Here is a 22,691-nt window from a genome sequence, read left to right as displayed (position 1 = left end):
TCTCTCTCTCTGTCTCTCCGTCTCTCTGTCTCTCCGTCTCTCTCTGTCTCTCTCTCAGTCTCTCCGTCTCGCTGTTTCTCTTTCTCTCTGTGTCTCCGTCTATCTCTCTGTTTCTCCATCTCTCTCTCTCTGTCCGACTCTCGGCTTCGTGATGTGCTCACAGGGAAGGGGAAGGGTGTGATCACCGGGAGTTGTTTGATCGCAGAATGGAAATAACATTGAATCTCTCGGCCTGTGGGCGGCGGCCCCATTCCGAGTTGAAGAATCGTGAAGCACGGCGGTGAGCGCATTGCGTTATAAACTGTTGAAACTAAAACGATTTTATTTTACCGGGTAAGGCCCCACTGAGCTATACAACTATTTTTCATAAGTAACCTGGCTATAGCAAATGATCGCTCAACGAAGTGGGATTATCATCACGTGGACATTTATAGCAGCCAAATACTTGGAATGTGTGACGTTCATTCTAAATGTGGAGGGAAAAACCGGACGGACCCAGAGAAAAATCTACGCGACCAACACGGCATGCATGGGGAGGTGTGTATCCAGCAGGCGGATTGACAATTCGCTGTAAATGTTATGCATGAAAACCCGCTTAGATGCTGGGTTCATACTGGGTTTCCGCTGCTCGTGATGTAACCAGACTCTCGAGTTGATGGTCTCAGCACGGCCACCAATGACTGCACAAGAGAAATAATGTATAATGGGATTTATTTTCAGTAATTTAACACTCAAATAAATTGAGAAACATGCGTTTAGATTATTTTGCTGCTATACATTTTCACGTGATAACCAACTTTGTTGAGCTATCATTTGTGCCCCGGTTGCTTCTAAAAATAAGTTAATAGCTCAGTGGAAGCACGTGATTAACCAGGTAAAGTCTTAACTGACTGTGATGTTTTCATCCTACCTGCCTATGTCAGCTGTTATCTCCGACTCTCTGTGTGTGTCTCTCTCTCTCTGTGCATCTCTCCGATCTCTACTCCAATGACCCGGGTGCTGCCGCGGGGTCCACTTTTTGCCCCGCCCTCTCTCTCCCCCCGCCCCCACCCCCTCTCTCCCCCTGCCCCCACCCCCTCTCTCCCCCTGCCTCCTCCCCCCAACTGCCGAGGCCTACTATATAACCTCGTGCCACGGCAGATCTCTCGCCTACTTCAGCAGTTTTGTCTTGCTGTGGTTGTCCCACCTGATGGCGATTTCTTGTGTTGCGATCGAAACGTCGTGATCTATTATTTTTCTACCTATGTGACTTTACCGAAATAACCAAAGAGTATAGCTCAGTGGACTTTACCTGGTAAGATGAAAATATCATGGGACCTGTCCTGCCAGTATCAAAATATGATATTGGCAAACAAGGTATCCCATGATGTAGCTGCTCACCCCAAGCTATAAATGCTCTGATAGTGCATTGTCTTTGTACTCTTCACTTTTGATGTTCTCTGGTCTGACACTGTGAGACAAGGCCCTAAAGAAGGTAGTCTCTGGTGTAGACCAATCAGTTTCAAAGCCAATGCATCATACATTACATTATCAGAGCATGTTTGTTTGCATGTTCACCACAAGTACTGGGTGTGGTTAATGCAGACTGATTCCTCGCAAAAACTGTTACCTATTTGATGTTTGGACATCTTAACACCTCTTGTTTGATTTCCAGAAAGGGTAAAACTTTCGATTTAAAGCTTTCGTGACTGCAGGGATTCATATTCTTGGTTCATTCGGTAAAGTCACGTAGAAGGGAAAAAAACAATAAAATAATAAAAATAAAACAATAAAATTCTCACGACGTTTCGATTGCAACACAAGCAATCATCATCAGGTGTGAAAACCACAGCAAGAATTTTTTTCAAAAGTGCTGTGGTTTTCACACTTGATGTTGATTGCTTGTGTTGCAATCAAAACGTCATGATAATTTTATTGTTTTATTTTTATTTTTTCTACGTGACTTTACCGAAAGAACCAAGAATGGGGTAAAACGTATTATAATTTTCATAAGGTAGAAAAATTTTGTTTTATTTGTGGGTTTTTTTTTGTGATTTGTTTACCTTTCCTACACTTTGCACTCCCGACCGTGTTTTTGTTTGTTGTTGTAGCGTTCTGACCCCGTGCCCCTCATCGGATTCCTCCTGAAATACAAATAATTATTCAATATTCTCAATGGTTTAACATGCGACACGCAGCTCTGCAAGCCACCAAAAAGTGTTCTCTGCAAGCGTGCAGAGGGGTAGGCCGAGTGAAGTGATGTTCACAATTCGTTCTGTGACGTCGTCTTGCCGAGACATTTACTGACACAAAGCGATGCACTGCTCTCTGCAGATTTCCCAACAGAAAACGGCCATCGTCTCGTCAACCGCCACTGCCACTGAATGGAACGCGATCGGTCGCAGGGATTGATTTTTTGTTAATCCACTTTTTATTTACTTTCATTTCAAAGGGTCGTTTTAACGATCGCAATTCCCCCACTCTGCCGCCCCCGTCAGACCAGTACAAGCCCGCCATCGCGCATCGGGACTTGAACAGCCGGAACGTGCTGGTGCGCGCGGACCACAGCTGCGTGCTCAGCGACCTGGGCCTCGCCATGAAGCTGACGCGACGCTCGCCAGTCCAGCGCGGCGGGGACGACGACACCTCCACCATCTGCGAGGTGCGGCCGCATCGCAGGATGGCAGCTGCTCCTCCGCGCACTTCTGTGGCTTAACTCCATTATTATTATTGTGTTTTTTTTCTACATGTGTGTATGTTGAACTTCTTTCGCACCGCACGTAGCCAACCGTGCTAATCGGAGGTGCGGGGGAAGGAGGGCACAAACCCCACCAGGTGGGGACCGCGAGTGGGGAGCACGGATAGGATGAGGGAACAAGAACAAAAGTGAGGAGATAGAAGGGATGGGGGGAAGGCGGAGAGGGGAGGGGGGAGAAGGAGAAAGGGAATGGGGAGAGCACTGAAACCTAAACTGCAAGGCAAAGTAACTTTACACACGCCCAGTGAACGTATCGCCAGACAAAGTCCTGCGGAGCAGTGAATAACTGCTGTCCATCCCCCGGAACTCTGATTATTGTTTTTGTTACGTTTGTACGAATGTTGAACATCGCACCATATGTAGCCAGCCAGGCTAATCGGAGGGTGCGGGGGGAAGGACAACAACAAACTAAAAAAGCACCGCTCCCACGCGCGCCACGCCGCCCGTCACGGGGGCTCGCGAACAGCCCTCGCCCCAACAGCCGCTATAGCTACACGGGGTATCTTCGGCTTTTGTCTGTGTGTGCGTGCGTGCGTGCGTGCGCGGCGGCCACGCGTACGTTCAGGTGGGGACGTTCCGCTACATGGCCCCGGAGGTGCTGGACGGAGCCATCGACCTCACGGACTACGAGACGGCGCTCAAGCAGGTGGACGTCTACTCGCTGGGCCTCGTCTACTGGGAGATCTTCATGCGGTGCCGCAACCTCTTCCCCGGTGAGACGCACGCGCGGTCCGCATGTGGCCCACCCATGGCCCACGTGCGGCCCGCGTGTGGCTCGCGTGTGGCCCACCCACGCCCTACGCATGGCTCACTTACGTGTGGCCGCCGGTACCCGAGACTCCGATCCGCCGTTCAGATGAGGCCCCTGCCAAGAGTAAATACCAGCGTTGCCGCGCCATCGATTCCCACGATACGATATTCCAATTGACGATGTGACGGTGATCACGATATCGGCGCTTTGCTGCACTTCCTGCACAAATAAAGATGACTGACAGGTCCTTCGACTGCAGTTCACTCAGCAGAGGCTGGCAGGCCTCCAGTCGGTCCAGTCCTTACAACCTCGCTATGATGCTCATGACCATGCTGGCAGTTGCATGCAAAGTAATACAATATCAGAATCAGCATCTTTATTTAGGCTGGAGGAATCTGATGAGCTATGAAGCTCTTTCTCACAGATGTCCGGTAGCAATTGCAACATAATCGCCCTGCTGCCGATTACTCGAGGAAAACTGCATTTTAAGAAGCGCTCGACGATAGCTAAGAATTTAACAACTGTAATGACGTCATCCGTGTTTTGTCGGGAAATAAAGTTTCGCAATAAGAATATGAGCGACGATAATGGCCATAATCACGATATTTGGCAAAAAGGATGATAATCTCATTGTAAATATTTCATCTTTCGATACAAAGAAAGTGTTACTACATCGTGGCCATCCTGGTAAATCCTAGATTTGAGAGAAAGGCTTATCCTTTACTTGCACGACGCTGGGACAATATCGTGCATTCTGTGCATCTGGCAGGTGTCTTTAAAAGAAAGACTCAATAACAAACATTTCATTGTTCGAAATAAGGGTTGTTACATTTATTTGTTTCCAGCCGACATTAACCTTCCTGTTGCTATGGTTTCCTCATCACGTACAGAATGGAATTCATCGATTATTACTTATGTATGTATGTTGAACTTCTTTTGCGCCGTACGTAGACAAACGTGCTAATCAGAGGTGCGGAGGAAGGACAATAAACTAAATACGAAAAGCAGCTCGAAAGGAACGAGTTTGTCAATCTAGAGCAGCGGTGGGGAATGTCTGGCCCGCGGGCCGTATGAGGCCCGCAAAATCATTTAGTGTGGCCCTGCCAAGGCAACCGCAGGCGGGACTCGAAATTCAACAAATCTAGGAGCAAACCTGGAAAAGCAGTTGCGAGTAGCAACATCATCAACAGCAGCTAACATCACACGCCTCGCCAAAGAGAAGCGGTTCCAGCCATCGCATTAGGGGTGAGTTAATTAAATGTTTGACCAAATATAACGGGCTAACTTTTAAGTTGATAATTTTGTATGGCCCGCGAATGATGTTATAAATATCCAAATGGCCCTTGGCAGAAAAAGGTTCCCCACCCCTGATCTAGAGGATTTAAAGGTGCATAGCTCCAGTGGCTTCCTAATATCGGAAGGGAGAGCGGCAGCAGAAACGCATCTGAAAGCGCGCACATGCGGCAACCGCCTGTGTTCGACGGCCAATAAAAAGCCGCCGCCACCGCTGCTGCAGCGAGGATGACCGAAGTCCACGTGATTATTCTGCTTTACGCTCCTTGACGAGGTCAGCCAAGGCATCGTAGTTCATTCGTGGCGCAGCACTTTTGTGTGTCCGCAAGAAGCGCGATCTCGTGACACCGCTGTATTCTACATTTTTATTTAAAGCTTTCGTGACTGCAGGGAATCATATTCTTGGTTCTTTCGGTAAATTCACGTAGAAGGGAAATAATAAAATAATATTTATATAAAAAATACAAATTCTCACGACGTTTCGACTGCAACACAAGCAATCATCATCAGGTGTGAAATCCACGGCAAGAAAATTTTAAAAAAGTGGCAGTTTGTCCTGACGTCAGCACCACAGACAGCGATTTGGCAGTTGGCCAGATGGACGAGTCCATCTATGTTCGGAAAAGATTTTACACCTGATGATGATTGCTTGTTTCGATTTCAAGCTTTCGTGACTGCAGGGATTCATCTTCTTGGTTCTTTCGATAAAGTCACGTAGAAGGGAAATAATAAAATAATAAAAATAAAACATAATAAAATAATTCTCACGACGTTTCGGCCACAACGCAAGCAGCCGTCCCTCAGGTGAAGAAAAGGTCTGTCGAGAAGACAGCGTCTGAATGAAACACCCCAGGCTTGGAGCGTAGCTGCAGTAACTAAACCACCACGTAAAAAACTAAAGTATAAATGATACTATGTATTATTATTATTTTGTTTTATTATGTTTTATTTTTATTATTTTATTACTTCCCTTCTACGTGACTTTACCGAAAGAAACAAGAAGATGATACTATGTAGTTTATACTTTAATTTTTTTACGTGGTGGTTTAGTTACTGCAGCTACATACTATTAACATTCCTTCCCTTTATTAATGCTACCCCTATCCCCTCCCTTTGATGCTGCTAATCCTGCATAATGCACAGGCATAATATGACTTTGAAACCCCCCGCCCACCTCCTACGCATTTCACAAGTAGTGACTAATCCCATATCTGCATTTCCCATAAATATGCTAAATTCCTCTTGATATGCAAATTATTTTGTCAAGGCGCTCTTCCCCCTCCATCCCAGCTTAAATATACGCTCCAAACCTGGGGTGTTTCATTCAGACGCTGTCTTCCCGACAGACCTGTTCTTCACCTGAGGACGGCTGCTTGCGTTGTGGCCGAAACGTCGTGAGAATTATTTTATTATGTTATATTTTTATTATTTTATTATTTCCCTTCTACGTGACTTTGCCGAAAGAACCAAGAAGATGATTGCTTGTGTTGCAGTCGAAACGTCGTGAGAATTTTTATCGTTTTATATTTTTATTATTTTATTATTTCCCTTCTACGTGACTTTACCAAAAGAACCAAGAATATGACACCGCTGTATTCGTTGGGCAACCGGAAACCAACGCGGCTCGGCGAGCCCCGGATGGACCACGGTCGGATCTTGCAGTTACCCCCCCCCCCCCCCCTCGTCATGACGCCTGTGCGGTGTTCCCCACGTCAGAGGGCCGAGCGCCGCCCTACGAGATGGCGCTGCAGGCGGAGCTGGGCAACCACCCGTCCTTCGAGGACGTGCAGCACTTTGTGGCGCGAGAGCGGCAGAGGCCCAGGTTCCCCGACGCGTGGAGGGACGACAGCTTCGTGAGTCACGGCCACCTATTTATCCCCTTTTGCAACATTGATGGTCGTCGTCGCGAGGCAAACGCATTTCTATACTCTTCGGTTCTTTCGGTAAAGTGACGTAGGTATAAAATAAAATAAAACTTCAAATCTAGATTAAACGCATTTCTGTTCGAAAACTCTGTGGCTTTTATTGTTGTTTTATTTTTTAACCCAGCTGAGTCTCGTGACTTTTTGTCAGGAGGGTCCTGCCAGGTTTTCGCAGGAAGGAGACGATGTTGCTGTGTGTAATCCACACTGCGATTAGCACCTCCAATTAGCACGGTCAACCATGCCGCGTGTGGCGGGGTAAGGTGTATAGGTACTCGCACTTCTTCAGAGCCAACAGTGCTGGGATGGTGGCTGAGCGCACGTGCTCCAGTAAACTAAAAACGAATCTACTAAACTTTACTTTTATTTTACCAGGTAAAGCCCACCGAGCTATGTAGCTCTTTTTCAGAAGTCTGTCTCTCCTTCTCTTCTCCATTTCTCTCTCTCTCTGGCTTTCCGTCTCTCCGTCTCTGTCCGACTGCCTGTTTCGCAATGAGCTCACAAGGAAAGGTGTGATCACCAGGAGTTGTCTGATCGCAGGATGGAAATAACATTGAATCTCTCGGTCTGTGGGCGGGGGCCCCGTTCCGAGTTTAAGAATTGTGAAGCGGTTAGCACGGCGGTGAGCGCATTGCGTTATAAACTATTGAAACTAAAACTATTTCATTTTACCAGGTAAGGCCCCACTAAGCTATACAGCTCTTTTCAGAAGCGACCTGGCTATAGCAAATGATAGATCAACGAATTTGCTTATCATCACGTGGACATTTATTGTAGCGAAATACTCTAAACGCGTGACATTGATTCTAAATGTGGAGGGAAAACGGGAGGACCTGGAGAAAAATCCACGTGACCACGAGGATCGTGAGAGAGACACGCAAACTCCAAATATATACTGCAGCAGCAGGCGTCATGGTCGGGATTAAACCCACGACCTCCTGCCGACCAGGCAAGGTAGTTAACATCTCCTACCCACCGTGGCACCCCCAAGTCTCCTAGGCCGTGATGACTCGAGCGCGCGCGCGTCCACTCTTGTTGCAGATGATCTCCTGTCTCAAGGCGGTGATCGAGGAGTGCTGGGAGCATGATGCCGATGCCCGTCTCACGGCCAACTGCGCCGAGGAGAGGCTCGCCGAGCTGCAGTCCCTCCGCTCCCCGGGCCCCGCCGCCCCCACCGACACCACCACCGCCGCCCCCACCATGGAAACGAACAACAAAATGTGAGCGCTGCCGTGCGGGCCGTTGCCCTCACTCGCGGGGGACGGCGATTCGCGCGGTTGGCTACGTACGGCGCGTTAAGACGTTCAACATACATAGACTCAGACACAGACCCATAGACTCACACAGAGACCCAAAGACTCGTGCAGAGACCCACAGACTCACGCAGAGACCCACAGACTCACACAGAGACCCACAGACTCACACAGATGCCCATAGACTCACACAGAGACCCACAGACTCGTGCAGAGAGCCACAGACTCACGCAGAGACCCACAGACTCACACAGAGACCCACAGACTCACACAGAGACCCACAGACTCACACAGAGACCCATAGACTCACACAGAGACCCATAGTTTGTTGGCCTTCCATCGCACCCTTCGGCTGTGTCGGAGGCTGCACTCAAACAAGTGGCGGTGCAGCTACAGAGAGTGCAGGTGGTGCAGCTGCAGAGAGTGCAGGTGGTGCAGCTACAGTGCAGGTGGTGCAGCTACAGAGAGTGCAGGTGGTGCAGCTACAGAGGGTGCAGGTGGTGCAGCTACAGAGAGTGCAGGTGGTGCATCTGCAGAGAGTGCAGGTGGTGCAGCTACAGAGAGTGCAGGTGGTGCAGCTACAGAGAGTACAGGTGGTGCAGCTACAGAGTGTGCAGGTGGTGCAGCTACAGAGAGTGCAGGTGGTGCAGCTACAGAGGGTGCAGGTGGTGCAGCTACAGAGAGTGCAGGTGGTGCAGCTACAGAGGGTGCAGGTGGTGCAGCTACAGAGAGTGCAGGTGGTGCAGCTGCAGGGGGTGCAGGTGGTGCAGCTACAGAGAGTGCAGGTGGTGCAGCTACAGAGGGTGCAGGTGGTGCAGCTACAGAGAGTGCAGGTGGTGCAGCTACAGAAAGTGCAGGTGGTGCAGCTACAGAGGGTGCAGGTGGTGCAGCTACAGAGAGTGCAGGTGGTGCAGCTACAGAGGGTGCAGGTGGTGCAACTACAGAGTGTGCAGGTGGTGCAGCTTCAGAGGGTGCAGGTTGTGCAGCTACAGAGGGTGCAGGTGGTGCAGCTACAGAGGGTGCAGGTGGTGCAGCTACAGAGAGTGCAGGTGGTGCAGCTACAGAGGGTGCAGGTGGTGCAACTACAGAGTGTGCAGGTGGTGCAGCTTCAGAGAGTGCAGGTGCTGCAGCTACAGAATGTGCAGGTGGTGCAGCTACAGAGAGTGCAGGTGGTGCAGCTACAGAGTGTGCAGGTGGTGCAGCTGCAGAGAGTGCAGGTGGTGCAGCTACAGAGTGTGCAGGTGGTGCAGCTACAGAGGGTGCAGGTGGTGCAGCTGCAGAGAGTGCAGGTGGTGCAGCTACAGAGAGTGCAGGTGGTGCAGCTACAGTGCAAGTAGTGCAGCTACAGAGAGTGCAGGTGTGCATCTGCAGAGTGTGCAGGTGGTGCAGCTACAGAGTGTGCAGGTGGTGCATCTGTATTGAGGCAGCTGTGGAGCGGGGGGACCCCAGGCGCCAGGCTCCGAAGGGCGTTGGGGGGGAGGATTGGACAGGGCCCCGTGCCGTTGCCCTCCTCACCAGGGTGCACGCCCACCCCGTGCTGCGTTGATTTGCCTCCTCCCAGGGGGTGGGAGGGGGGTTGTAAGCCGCAGCATTCTCGATCAAGAGCACAAATCGTCAGAGTACGGCGGAGCATTCGTGGAGCCAAGATGACGTTTGTGAGACACCCACCTTGCTGGGTAATGTGAAGGGGCCTCTCGGGTGGCAGTACAGCGAGACCCTGGAAAGGGCACTATTAAAATCCTAAATCGAATAGAGTTGGCCAAGACCTTGTTTGTTTACGGTTTGAGTGTTCCATTGTGCAGAAGTTTACCAGGCACATGGGTGAACACATGCATTGTCCAGGATCCTCTATATATTTCAAAGTGAACATCTGTCGTGGTATGCACTGGCTAAGACTATCTCTGCAGCCTGACAGCATGCTTCCGCTCTGCCCTGCAGAATCCCATTGGCTAAATATCCGGTCCAAATAACCTTGCAACGTTGCAACCTGGAAGGCGTGGGTTCACAGATCTTCACATTTCTACAACCGCTTACACGCGTCACCGGAAGCCCAAGAGCTCTCTCCGTCCCCTCCGCAGTGCTGTGACCGTGCCATCTCGCCCCACGCCCGACAGAAACTCGCTCCGCGGGCAGTGCGACGGGCCGCGTTCCCCGGATGGCGTCTACATCGAGGAGCCTCGCGGCGACCCCAACGGCCGGGTCAAATGCCCGGGCCCTCGGGGCTCCGCGTGCGACCGCGGAAGCGTCGGCGAGAGCGGCGGCGAGGGGACGGCCGACGTGGCGGTCTCCTCCCGGACGGAGGCGGAGCGTGGCTCGTCGCCGGTGCCGCCGGCAAACGGGACGCCGGCCGACCGCGACCCCGCGGCCTCCGTGACCTTGCTGGGTGGCGATGACGCGGTGAAATCTGGGAGGGCGGGCGACGCGATCTACACGAGGGAAGGGGGGGAGAACTTCGGGGAGGGGAGGGGGGGAGGGCTCCTGGGATCGTCCGGCAAGAGTTTCCACGAGATGGGCCTGCTGAACGGCAACCAAAACACGTACGCGGTGTACTGACGCCTGTGGCGGTCCGCCCCACCTGGTATTGACTGAGGTGTGGTCCGGTATTCGGGGTACTTCCATCATCTGTATCGTTTCCCACGGCTCGCCTGCCCGTTCCCGTACGCGGACCGACCAGCTCGGACCCAGCTCCAGGGGAGCCCGGGCCTCCTACTCCCATGAGGCCTGTGTTGGACACTCGTGGTTAGACAACAGCAGTATAGCAGCAACAAACAGGTTAAATGTATAAATATATACCACCTCAATGCGACTTCATCTCACGATGCTTTTCCGAAAGCGAATGCTTTATGAAAGGTGGTGGTGGTGGTGAGCGGGGTGGGGGGACATTAGCACCGGCGTGCGTGCTCCGAGATGGTTCACGCACAGATCGAGGGCATTCCGTTGGTATCGTGCCACGTCGAGACACGGATGATCTGTGAACACCTGCCAGGTCTGTCTGACCAACGTGCAAGACACTGCATCGCAGCTCACTTACTCCCGGAGACATTTAATACATTTGCGTTCATACAGCGCTTTCAGTACAGCTCTGCTCTATTTTCTTTAAAATGTTATCCTTTGTTGTAATGCAATGTTTATTTTTGAGTGCTGGAGGCAAGCTTTGGTAGGTTCATGGAAATCTAAAGTGTATTTTTTATTATTTATAATAGATTTTTGGGTCAGATGGCCTTAGTGAACTCTGTGTTGTGAACCTCCTCCACCCGACAAAGACAATTCATATAGTTGTCAAACATGCCAATCTTACTGCTTCAGCACACTGGTGTGCTGGATACCATTTTACAACACGCATTTTACTTTTGCGATCTAACCCAAATATCAATAAGAAATTCTAATTTATCTTTTGTATAAGGTAGCTGCTGTTATACATAGCGCATTGTGCGGAAATTTATTTTTTTATCAAGTGTACCTAGATGGAGAGTGTGCAGCCAATACACAGCCAAACACAAGAGGTGTTATTGATGCAGTTATTTCACTCGGACAGAGTCACCGGTACCGTGTGGACCATTCGTTATTTGTGTCGGCAGAAACATTGTGGGATTTACCGCGGACAAGAGGAGAGCGCGTGATTAAAATGGCATGGTGCACGGGGGTAAATTTAGAGCAAATGTTGCCAACAACCTTCAGAAACACATGTGCATTTACCAACTGTGGCAACTTGCGTGGCAATGGCGTTGGTCAACTTAAGTTCTGTCTACAGAACAAGAGGAAACTTTTTCAAGTGAAGATTGCCACAAAATCGCTCATACGTTATGGCCATTGATTGCGTCGTGAGAGCGTGTGGGGTCTTGGTGACAAGGTGGGTCTCCATCCAGCAGTGGCTCGATCGTGGTTAATGATGAGCATGGTCTTTTTGGGGGTATCACGTTGGCCTTCCGTGTGGATTTCAGCTGCATCCACGAACCGTTTGGATGCTGGCCTGCAGGAGTTGCCATGGGTTGCTGCCTTGGTGCCGAAAAGCCACGTGCCGAAAAGCCACGCTAACATCTGAATCACTCGGGCTCTCTGCGTCAGCTGTAAGGGGCTGTCCGTGGCCACACGTTGGTCTGTAGTCGTTACTCACGCTGTCAGAGAATGTCCAGCCTTTGTTTACACACGTTGTCTATACAGTAACTCATCTTCAAGAAACTCATCTCCACTGCATCCGATGTTGACTTTACATGTTCTGATCATGGCATATAACCTTTCTCAAACTACAACTCCGTGTGCATGTTGCATAACTCACGTGTGATGCACAATCTCGTTTCCGCCCCTTTTCCCGACATGCCTCCTTGCACTGGAACAAACTCCCCCTCCACATGAAGCAGGCAGCACTCCTCCCTCAAGACCCACCTCTTCTCCCTGGCCCATCCTTCCCTCCATCCCTAGGTGCCCACCCTAAACCCCGTACCCACTAACCTCCCTCCCCATACCCATCCCGATCCACCATACCACCTTTAGCTACCCTCATTGTACCACTCGTCAACGCTTGTAAAGCACCTTGGATAAAGGCGCTGTATAAATATAAGATAAGATTATGGTTGGAATAATTGCTTCTGCCAATTTGATAAATTACTACAATTCAAGGCCACGATATTCTTCCAACGTTTTCTACATGGTATGGTACCACTCACGATGGCTGCAGAATAATGTGCGTTAGTTTATTTAATTTGACCAGGTGGTGAGAATCCAAGCGACCAGGACGAGCCTCATTTGCAAGAATGCCCTGGGGGCATCAGTCTGCCAGGAGGGGGCGACGATTGCTGCCGTGTGTAAAATCTCAATTGAGTCAATTTTCGATTTTCAGCAAATTTGGACTGACGCCGTTACACAACGGCCGACTCTTTGCGTTCGGCGTCAGTGGAATCTTTGAATGTTCACTGTGAAGCAGGCGGCGTGGAGTATTCTTCAAGTTGTTTCACCCGCAAAGCGACACCAGTTCCCCCCGCAGAAGCAGAACTACTGTCTTGCTAGAGCTGCGGTTCAGAAGAGAACCCGCTCTCTTAAGAACAATTGGTGGAGGGAAAGGGTAGAGGACATTTAGCAACTTCCAGACACATAAAAAAACTCCCACGACTCCTTCAAAGCAACCAAAGCCATCTATGCCCGATAAACCAAGGCCGAACGCCTCTCTCCGCGCTCCAGTGATGGGACAATGCTCTCAAAGCTTTCCAAACTATCAATAACGACAACGCGCACCGTCACTGTCACAAGATATGTGGTTCTAGGATTGACCTCATCATCCACCACCTCTGTACCCACAAAAGCTGGCCACCATCGCTGTCCTTGGAGGATCATCATACTCGACCTTGATGAATCCCAGGTGGTGATGATGCACCCAGTGATAATCAGGGCGGCCACTGGATTCGCACCGCGAAGCTCTGCGAATCCAGCAAGTGGTGACCGCGTCACTGCCGCCACGTGAACCCATAACTGTACTTGCACCACAGATTACAGCCCTTTGTCTAGCCACTTCCAAGTGAAGGCCTCCCCATGCCGTTTTAGTCATTGAGGTTGTTTGTGCGGGTTGGTGAAGGGAGAATCAGAAACTGTTCAGATGTCACTCGCCCAACGATGTACGCCGTGGCCTGGAATCGAACGCGGGTACTGGGTTCACAACACAGTGCGCTGACCAGTGTGCTATGGCTCTACGCCAATAAGAATTTGAAAAAGCAAAAATCTTACACATGCAAACTAAACGATAGTTTTTATGTTGCTTAGTAAGGCCCACTGAGTTATGTAGCTATTTTTCAGAAGTGACCTGGCCACAAATGATCGCTCAAAGAAGTTGCTTATCATGACGTGGAAATGTATAGCAGCCAAATACTCTAACAGAATGTTTCAAAATTGGACCCGGAGAAAATTTTCACACAACCACGGTGAGAACACGACCTCCTGTATACCAGATGAGGGAGTTAACATCTCGCCACCGTGGCGAGATGACGTATCAGCCGTGAGCTTAAGAATCTGTATTAATAGATGAATCGATGAGTCGCTTTATTCCTTGTATGAATTACCATGTTTTGTTTGCGTTACTGGTAAACGCAAGAAATGTTTAAATGAACCATTTACCGACTTGCTGAACATAGACAAGTCGACAGCTACCGACACGTCCAGTTCAGCGTGGAAGAGTAGGTCAAATTCCCTCTAGAGCTCCCGCTAGTGGAGGCCCTTCCTCCAGCAATGGTGTGAGCTGCAAGCAACTGCAGGGCTGCGCCTTTACCTTTGCGCTGTGTAACGAGGGAAAATGTTTCCTTGCGGTGACTTCGGGCACCGTGTGCTTTGCACATTCGCGTTTGCCGATCGGCATGTTCGTGAACCGACTTTTGAAACCGGTAACTGGTCCCGATAACGGTTACTGATTTTACTGGTTGCCGTTCCACAACCCTCGTATGAATTCAGTTTTTACTAGATTAGAGACTGCACCATACATGTCAACGAGCATGGCTGTACAAGTGTTTGCCTTTCCAATCCGACTCTCAGCTCCCAACCTTTTACGTTTCAATCAAAGGTTTCTGAATCTCGGCATGGGCATACCCTTACAATCCGTAAGTCATTAAATGTAAGGCCAAAACCATTGTAAAGTTGTGTGCATTTGAGAATAATCTGCCAGCAGTAGAAGCTAGGCGACTGGGGAAATTATAGGTACAAGAAGCCGGGGGAAGATAGCGAATTAAGTAACAGTGTGCAATTTGAACATTGGATGCAAGTGGGAGGAGTATCACATGCAAAGCTTTTTTAGCAAATATCATGGACAGAGCTAAATGGTTGAAGGTCATGGATGGCCGACGTCTTTTATAACGGACGTGGCACGGAGAGAGGATAGATCGTGGGAGACGACAGCAAATCACGAATTTTTGAGTTCACGGGGTGCACAATGGGGGGTTTTATCAAATAAAATGTTGTATTAAATAACTCCCCATAGTTGACTCAAATAATTATACTGTGAAGCTCTTGCTAAGACGAGTTGGAGAAAGAAATGAAGTATTGAGATGTTTTCACAAAGCATGCCTCCAAATTGCGGTATTTCAATGTAGAGTAGCTTTGGCTGGTTCATATTCCAATGCAGCGAATCCCAAATGTTGAGATGATCTCTAAATCTCAAGACACTTAAAAATGTTTCGCACGTGTTGTCTAAAACGATACTGTTATACGATTTGTGTATGCCTTATCACCATGTATTTTGTATTACGATTATTTATATTGATACACTTTTGTCATAGCTTTTTATATATTGATGTACAAAGTTTGTCGGGACAAAATAAAAGACAGATGTTGAACGCTTAATGTGCGGCTCGCTTCTTTTTTATGAGGATTTTTTAAACAACAACATAGGCCCGAACAACGCTTTAGGTGATAAGACGGGGGAATTTAAACGCGGGTGTCGGGGTGGTAGACATCGATCGCCTTGCACACAAATGAATCGCGTCGGGAAGCCAATGTGCTTTTATCTGGGGGGGGGGAAGGGGTGGTGAGGGAAGAAGGGGGAGGGGGGTACATTCAATTCATGGAGCGGTAGTGCCAGGCCCGCAGGGGAAACAAGAGTCGGGGGTGTGAGAGGGGGGCGAGCTCCATTATTCTTCAACACGAAGACTCCAGTCGTTGACTCCATGGTCCATCATTTGAGTTGCATGGCCACAATCGCAGCACTGTGGCTTGTCTTTAATGTCCCATCTATGAATGGAGACGTGTGCATCAGCCTATTGGTGCTCTGAGGCGGTTGATGATTATGTAATTACCGAAAATTACCCCAAGCAAATGTGCAGCCTGACGGTTATTTAAAAATAAACCAAAGTCTCTGATTGGAGGAAAGAGGTCTCCATAGGGATTGACCAGGAGGCAGGCTTTAGAAGTGATTGAAGGGAAAGTTTTGAAGGAGAATAGGCGGGAAACAAGGTGGAATCCAGAGGCGACGGTATGGATCAGTTAGAGGGAAAGGACAGGGATTGGCTGAGGGAAATAGGATGAAGGAACATTCCAGAAAGGGGGGCTGAGGGATGTATAAGGGGAGAGCACGAGGAGCGGAGAGGTTCGGAGGAGGATACAAGCCGTAAGACAGTCACGAAGCCTAGGATCTCTTGTTGTGTCATCCATAGTAGGGTTCCTTATGGAATAACTCATAAATTGGCCGTTCTTATATTGTTGTCGTCGGAGTCATTACAATTACACCACCGGTGTCTTCGATGAATGTCAGAGCCAGGAGGTGCGATGTTTGGGTCTCACACGAGGCATTTATTCTGGACGTCCGTATTCTTCCGCTCTGTTCGCTAGAATTCTTCCGGATCTGGGTGAGATTCTAGGGTGGTGACAGTGTGATCGACATTGTTGAGGGTTTGGTTATGGGAAAGTGGCAAGAAAACGTGTAAACTCCCTTGCAGTTTGCACATCTCTGTGGATATTTGTTGGCAGAATGTTTGCCAGACCAGAGAGCCAGGAGATTGGTGTTGGTCTCAGGGTATATGTGCATTAATAAATTATGTGTAGCAGTTTTGTGCATGAGCTTCCGGACCAGGCTTGGAGCACATTACTCTGCCACGGAGTAGATCAGAGAGAGGGCGACAGTTGGCAGCACATCCATCGCATGCTCAAGCAGATGCTGTTTGGCCTTAACGTTTTGAATAATGTGTTTCTGCAGCAACGTTACCTTCCAATTGTCAATCTTTCCTGCTTTATACATTGCAATCCGAAATGTATTAGAAAAGGTGCGATAGTCACTTATTTCTGTGGAGCCAGTGTACGCTGTGTGTGTGGTCTACTCTGAATCAGTCGAGCATTATCATCTTTCCATCAGCTGCATAACGCTGTGGACGCGACCTGTACGTCACCAACCGTGCTAATCGGAAGTGTGAAACCCATCTATGAAATAAATATACGAGTACTGACATCTCGCATGTACGCAGAGGTACTGGCACAGGTGACAGTATGTGGGCGTGCGTGGGTGCGTGTGGGGTTGCATCGGTGAGCATTTAGGAGTGCGTGGATGCACGTACGTCTGTGTGTGGGTGCAATGCGTGTGTGGGGGGCAGCGCATGGGTGGGTGACAGTGCCTGGAGTGTGTATGCGCGTGGGTACGAGTACACGTGGGTGCGTGTGGATACGTGGGAGGCAATGCGTGGGGTGTGTGCGTGCATCGTGGCGCAGCTCGTTGGCCGCCTTTGCTGATGGCCAAGTGGGGCAGGTCGACCACGTCCACCGGTTCGCACGCCGCCGCCCGTCGCACCTCGCACAGCTTCCACTCGGCATCTGGAAGCTACGTAGCACCAGCGCTGCCTGCCGATAAACTGCGGTGTTCTGCCACTCGTGGTCACAGTGACCGGGTAAACAGTAATAACTTAACATGCACAAATTCAATGTTGAATTTATGCCTTGTACACAGCATCCATTTGACCATCGCTGAGCCTCAATAATTTTTCAGGAGGTTCCTGCTGTGTAATCTAAATAAAGTAATCTGCATGTATTTTTAGAATTGGGATGTTTAGCCAATACTAATTACATCGTATGTTTTTAGCTATGGGAGGAACCCAGAGAACCCGTGCAGAGCAGAGACGAGTGAATAAACTCCACGTAGAAGTGCGCCTGAGCTGGGGAACTCTTCTCACTCTGGGGCCGAGTGTTACCACTGCGCCAAACAAGTAAAGGGTCAGTTTAACACGTAGGCGTTCGCGACCAAAATCATCCATAATACAGTTTTTTTTGGGTTAGATCATGTAAATATATTAATATATTGTTAAACCCGCCACCACCTGACACAGATAATTATTAAGGAGTGTCCCGTAAACAGAACATGCCAATTCGTTACTAGTACAGCACACCGGTGTGTTGATAAACTAGCCAGATGCGTGGGGGGGAAAACATCCGAGTCAGATTTGGCACGGTCCATAAAATACAGAAATTAATACCTGGTACAAAAGATGTATTACCGAAGCTATCAACAAAAGGTGTGTACTGGCTAAATCGCACTTGTGGCAAATGGCATGTTGGGCAGACAGGACAAATGATCAGCACGACACTAAAAGGACACAAAAGAAATATTAAATACTCCCAAATACAACTGTCATCAGTAGCACAACACGTGTGCCAACAAGGACACTCAATTGATTTTGACAATGTTGAAATTCTGTGTAAAACTAGTGACTACTGGCCAAGACTAATTCGATAATCTATCGAAATTAAGAAAAAATAAAAATAATCGTAATCGTTCGGATAGCTACATACTTAGTGCTGCTTGGAAGCGAATCATGAAATAAAACATTGTTTAAATGCATGCCTATACAGGCCACCATACTTCAATAGGGATTACTGTTGGTACAGCTATTTTAATACACACAATGGACAGGAAGTACAAGATCAATGGGCTCACAAAATGTGCATGCATAATAATGTGCATGGATTCATTAATCCCCTCCCCACTTCGCGCAACGAAACAGGTAGACTTCTCCACAAATCTGGTTGTCGCCTGATGAAGCTGGTTGTAATTACTGGCGAATCGTCGTACTGAGATTGTAAATGTTGTGGCTTGGCTCTCCAACACACCGGTGTGCTGTACTAGTAACTAAATGGCATGTCTGTTTACGTGACAAACCTTACTAATTGGCTGTGTCGGGTGGTGGCGGGTTTAACGACATATGTATATATTTACGCGATCTAACCCAAAAACACGTGTATTATGCAAGTAAAGGGTGATGACATCAAAGGAGTCAATACAAATCCTCGTATAGGCACACGTGGAACTTTGCACCGTAAGCAGCCCCTCATGGACAATACTGTAAAGTGCAAAATGCCCTGATGAGTCGCCAGAGTTGCTTTGACAAAGATGTTTTTATTCACATGTCCAATGCATGGTAATATTCCAACAATAAACATACTGCCCACCGTTACAGGTCGTGCACATTCTTATTTACAGAGCTCACTGTGGGGATTTTCTAGGATTGGTGGAACCTTTTCTTAAAACGAACACACGAGTGTTGGGAAAAGGGGAGAGGAGGGGGGTGGGAGAGTGGTTAACTGATGGGAGGTGAGGGAGCTGAGTGTTGGCTGGGGGGCATCTCACAGCGTTCACAAGCTGTGTCTGTCCTGGTGATACTGGGCCTGAGGGTCTCCGATATGGGAAGGGGGTTTAATGGGTTATTTAAGAATGGGTCCCATGTTCTTTTAAAGTATGCCGACTTACCTTTAAGCCTGCATCCCACGTGGTCCAGAGAGACTTTAGCTCATAAGGATAGAGGTTCGTGAGATTTACACATGCTCAGTATCGTCAGAATCAGCATAAGTATGACGAGACGCTACACATAACCTTTTTGGAGGAAAGCATTTGGACTTTTAGAGATGCACTGGGATTTGACAGGTCAATTTTCCCTGGCCATCTCTTTCAAAAGGACACTATTTTTTAAAGGTAACTTTTTTTTTAAAGGAACTTTTTTCTACGGGCCACTTTTTGAGAGGAAATCCAATCAACTGGCAGTAAAAATCCCACAATTTGAGGGGAAACCCAAGAAGCTGAGAGAGAAAATCAAGAAACTGAAAGAGAAACCCATGAAACAGAAAGACAACCATTGAGTGAATGAAAGATGAGGAATTAGGTGGGAATGAGAAAAAGGGTGAGGAGCAAGGGGGAGGAGAGAGGGGGGGTGTGGGGTGGGGGGAGGGGGGGCCGCGTGAGCGCTAGGGGAAGAGGACGTGAGGTGGGGGGGGAAGTGGGCGGGGCTAGAAGTGGGAAGCTGAGTGTGGACACGGGGGGAAAGACAAAAGGTGCTAGTAGACCGGCGGATACGATAAGAACAACCACAACCAGTTAAGGCATTACCTGGTTAATAACATCCTTCCAATGATTGTTCAATTTGTATCCATCTTCTCGGTTGAAGTTATGTCGATGTTTATATATCTGGATGGCTTCATGAACAAACCTTTGATAGTAGCCCGAAGGTTTGCAGAGTACCTTGGTCTCGGAAAAAACAATATCATGCGAGCCCACAGCGTTATAACAATGGTCAGCTACGGCAGAGGTACTGGTTCTGCCGTGCTTCAGATCTGCCTTGTGTTCGCAGACACGGTCCGAGACATGTCGTTTTGTTTTCCCAATGTAACTGCTACCACAGGTACAACTCAGTTTGTAGACTCCAGGGTATTGCATGTCAGGAATGACCTCCTTCACAGATAGGATTAGATCACATATTTTGTGTATTGTATTGAATCGGACCTGGATCTTGTGTTTGTTTAAGATTTTGGAAATCTTTTGGTAACACCTATGTATGGTAAAGTGATGGTTTTGATTGGCTTCTCATTAGATTGTTTCTCCATGGTTGGAGAAACAGCTATGTGAATAATGCGGTCCGAGTACCCATTCATCTTGAGGGCTTGGTGTACGTGTTCCAGTTCACTGGCTAGGTGGTGTTGGTTGGAGATGCAGTGGGCCCTATGGTGTAGTGTTATGATGAGGGAATTCTTCTGGGCCGGATGGTGGTGGGAACCAGGTTTTAGATAGGAATCTGTGTGGGTGGATTTCCTGTGGACAGAGTGTCCCAACGAGCCGTCAAGGCCTCTTCTCAAACAGAACATCCAGGAATGGTAGCTTACCATCCTTCTCCACTTCCATGGTGAATTTTATGGATGGGTGTATGAAATTGATGTGGTTGAGAAATTGGTTCAATGCTGGCAGGCCATGTGGCCAAATGACGAAAGTGTCATCTACGTATCTATTCCACAAGGAATGACGTAGGGTGGATGTCTGGATGCCTAATTTTCAATGACCAATATCTTTTTTCATCTGCCACTTTATTTTTATTTTTACTGCCCACATTATTTTGATAGGCCATATTTATAATATTTATTTTACTGCCAACATTTTTAATGCTGGCCATTTCCTGTTTTAATCGGCATGCTTTTTTGAAGTGGCCACTGTTTTTTGACTGCCCAATTTATTTTTACTGACCACAGTATTTTTAAGGGCCACTTTATTTTGACGAACCACTTTTTTACTGGCCGTATATTTTTTATGGACGAATTCTTTTGAATGGTCACTTTTATTATTTTCCCAGCCAGATATTCTTGACTGGCCAATTTGTATATTTTCACAGCCAGAGTTTCTTGACTGTCCATGTTATTTTTTTAATAGCAAATTTCCATTAATGGCCACATTTTTTTCAATTGCCCACTTTATTATTTAATAGGCCCTTATTTTCACTGGCCAATTTATTTGACTGACCACATTATATTGATGGGCCACATTTCTTTTACTGGCCACTTCATTTTGAATGGCCAATCTTTTGACTGCCCATATATTTAAGGGCCAATCCGTTTTTCCAGGCCAAATTTTCTTGATTGGCCAAATTTTTTAAAAGGCCAATTTATTTTTAGTGGACACTATATTTTTAAATAGGCCAATTATTTGTTTTAATGGCCACTTTTTTACGTGGCACTTCTCTTTTAGTGGCCAAATAACATTTCACTGGCCACTTAATTTTGACTAGCCACGTTATTTTGACTGGCCACATTTTTTGACTGGCCATATCTTTTTTACGGACCAATTACTTTGAATGTCCAATTTATATTTATATCCCGGCCATAGAGTTCCTTGAGTGGCCACTTTATTTTTTACTAGGCCAATTATTTTTTAGTGGCCACTTCATTTTTTAAAAGGTACACTTTGTTTTAGTGCCCATTTTTTTCACCGGCCACACTTTTTACGGGCCAATCCGTTCTCGACTGTCCACTTCATATTTTTTGCTGGATAGATTTTCTTGACTGGCCATTTATTTTTTACTAGGCCAATTTTGTTTTAGTGGCCAGCAGAGCTCAGTTCGTCTCAGCCCAAAACGAAGAACCAGTGAAGACTGAAGGCCAGCTAGCGGGACCCTGGAACTCCTCTGACTCGTTGCCCTTCTGAGGGCCGGGCAGAGCAAGCCAGAGGTGCGACCCCCAGAGCAGCGAGGCCCGATGTCCTTGTGAGGGCCGGGCTTGTGTGGCTGAGGGTCGGGACCTGTGCCGAAGCTGGGCCAGGAGCTAGCCTCCATATGAGGAAGGTCTAGGATAGAGGGAAGTAGGGAGTTAATGTGGAGCGTTAACTGGGGAACACTTCCCCTGACTAGACCGGGTGAAGAGGCCGATACCTCTTCGAGTGTTAGTCGTTACTCTGCTGTATTGAAGTTATCTGTAATAAATACGTGTTGCCTCCATCAACCATCTCTGTCGTCACATAATCTCATTACACTAGCAAGGGCTGGCCATAGTAAATGGTGTGGCTTGGGGCCTCACCTAGGTCAACTCCGCCTCAAATGTGTACTTGGTACGGGGTGTACAAACATCGCCACTGGCGTGGTGCTGGCTACCCACCCACACCCCTCGTGTACCGTGACAGGCCTTAATAGTTGCTCACGACACAGCACTTGCCCTGACAGTCTGTTAAGGCTATACCGAGGATCTGTATCTTTGTGAGTCGTGTTGTGGTACAACGTATCCATGTAGTGGTGTGGCGTAGTATTGTGGTATAGTGCGGGAGTGTGGTGGAGTGCAATTTCGTGTCGTTGAAATTGTGGATGTCGTCTGAAACTTTACACCGAATCGCACTCACATTCAATCACCCGTATCTGCTCCACCACTCGGATGTAAGTCTTCACTCGGGTTGACTTTGTCGAGGATATAAAGATCAAAAACCGCGTCCGTAAAGAGAGAGAGGAGAGCGACCTGCAATGCGACTGCTCCCAACGGCC

The 22,691-nt window shown here is 48.2% G+C and overlaps 1 protein-coding gene and 1 long non-coding RNA gene across 4 annotated transcripts in view; one reads left to right on the top strand and one right to left on the bottom strand.

The window, feature by feature from the left end:
• LOC133358182 (bone morphogenetic protein receptor type-2-like) overlaps positions 1-15,266 on the top strand; it is a 65,398-nt gene extending 50,132 nt beyond the window's left edge. For both annotated transcript variants that reach the window (XM_061576390.1, XM_061576389.1), the window contains exons 8-12: positions 2,478-2,641; positions 3,303-3,450; positions 6,498-6,634; positions 7,745-7,923; positions 10,071-15,266. In XM_061576390.1, the coding sequence (XP_061432374.1) occupies positions 2,478-2,641; positions 3,303-3,450; positions 6,498-6,634; positions 7,745-7,923; positions 10,071-10,509 (1,067 nt within the window). In that variant the 3' untranslated portion in view covers positions 10,510-15,266. The remainder of the gene's footprint in view (positions 1-2,477; positions 2,642-3,302; positions 3,451-6,497; positions 6,635-7,744; positions 7,924-10,070) is intronic.
• LOC133358183 (uncharacterized) overlaps positions 1-22,691 on the bottom strand; it is a 32,625-nt gene extending 9,934 nt beyond the window's left edge. The window contains exons 1-3 of one of the 2 annotated variants that reach the window (XR_009757025.1): positions 22,553-22,691; positions 10,532-10,677; positions 2,043-2,123 (exon numbers count right to left, since the gene is read on the bottom strand). This is a non-coding gene — a long non-coding RNA (uncharacterized LOC133358183). Of the gene's footprint in view, positions 1-2,042; positions 2,124-10,531; positions 10,678-22,552 lie in introns of those variants that run through there. The other variant, XR_009757024.1, reaches the window with a different exon arrangement.

This window comes from Lethenteron reissneri, chromosome 61 (assembly GCF_015708825.2).
Source record: "Lethenteron reissneri isolate LAM-NWPU_2019-01 chromosome 61, ASM1570882v1, whole genome shotgun sequence".
NCBI lineage: Eukaryota > Metazoa > Chordata > Hyperoartia > Petromyzontiformes > Petromyzontidae > Lethenteron > Lethenteron reissneri.
Note: the sequence above shows the minus strand (reverse complement) of the source record. Positions and strands in the feature narration are given on the sequence as shown.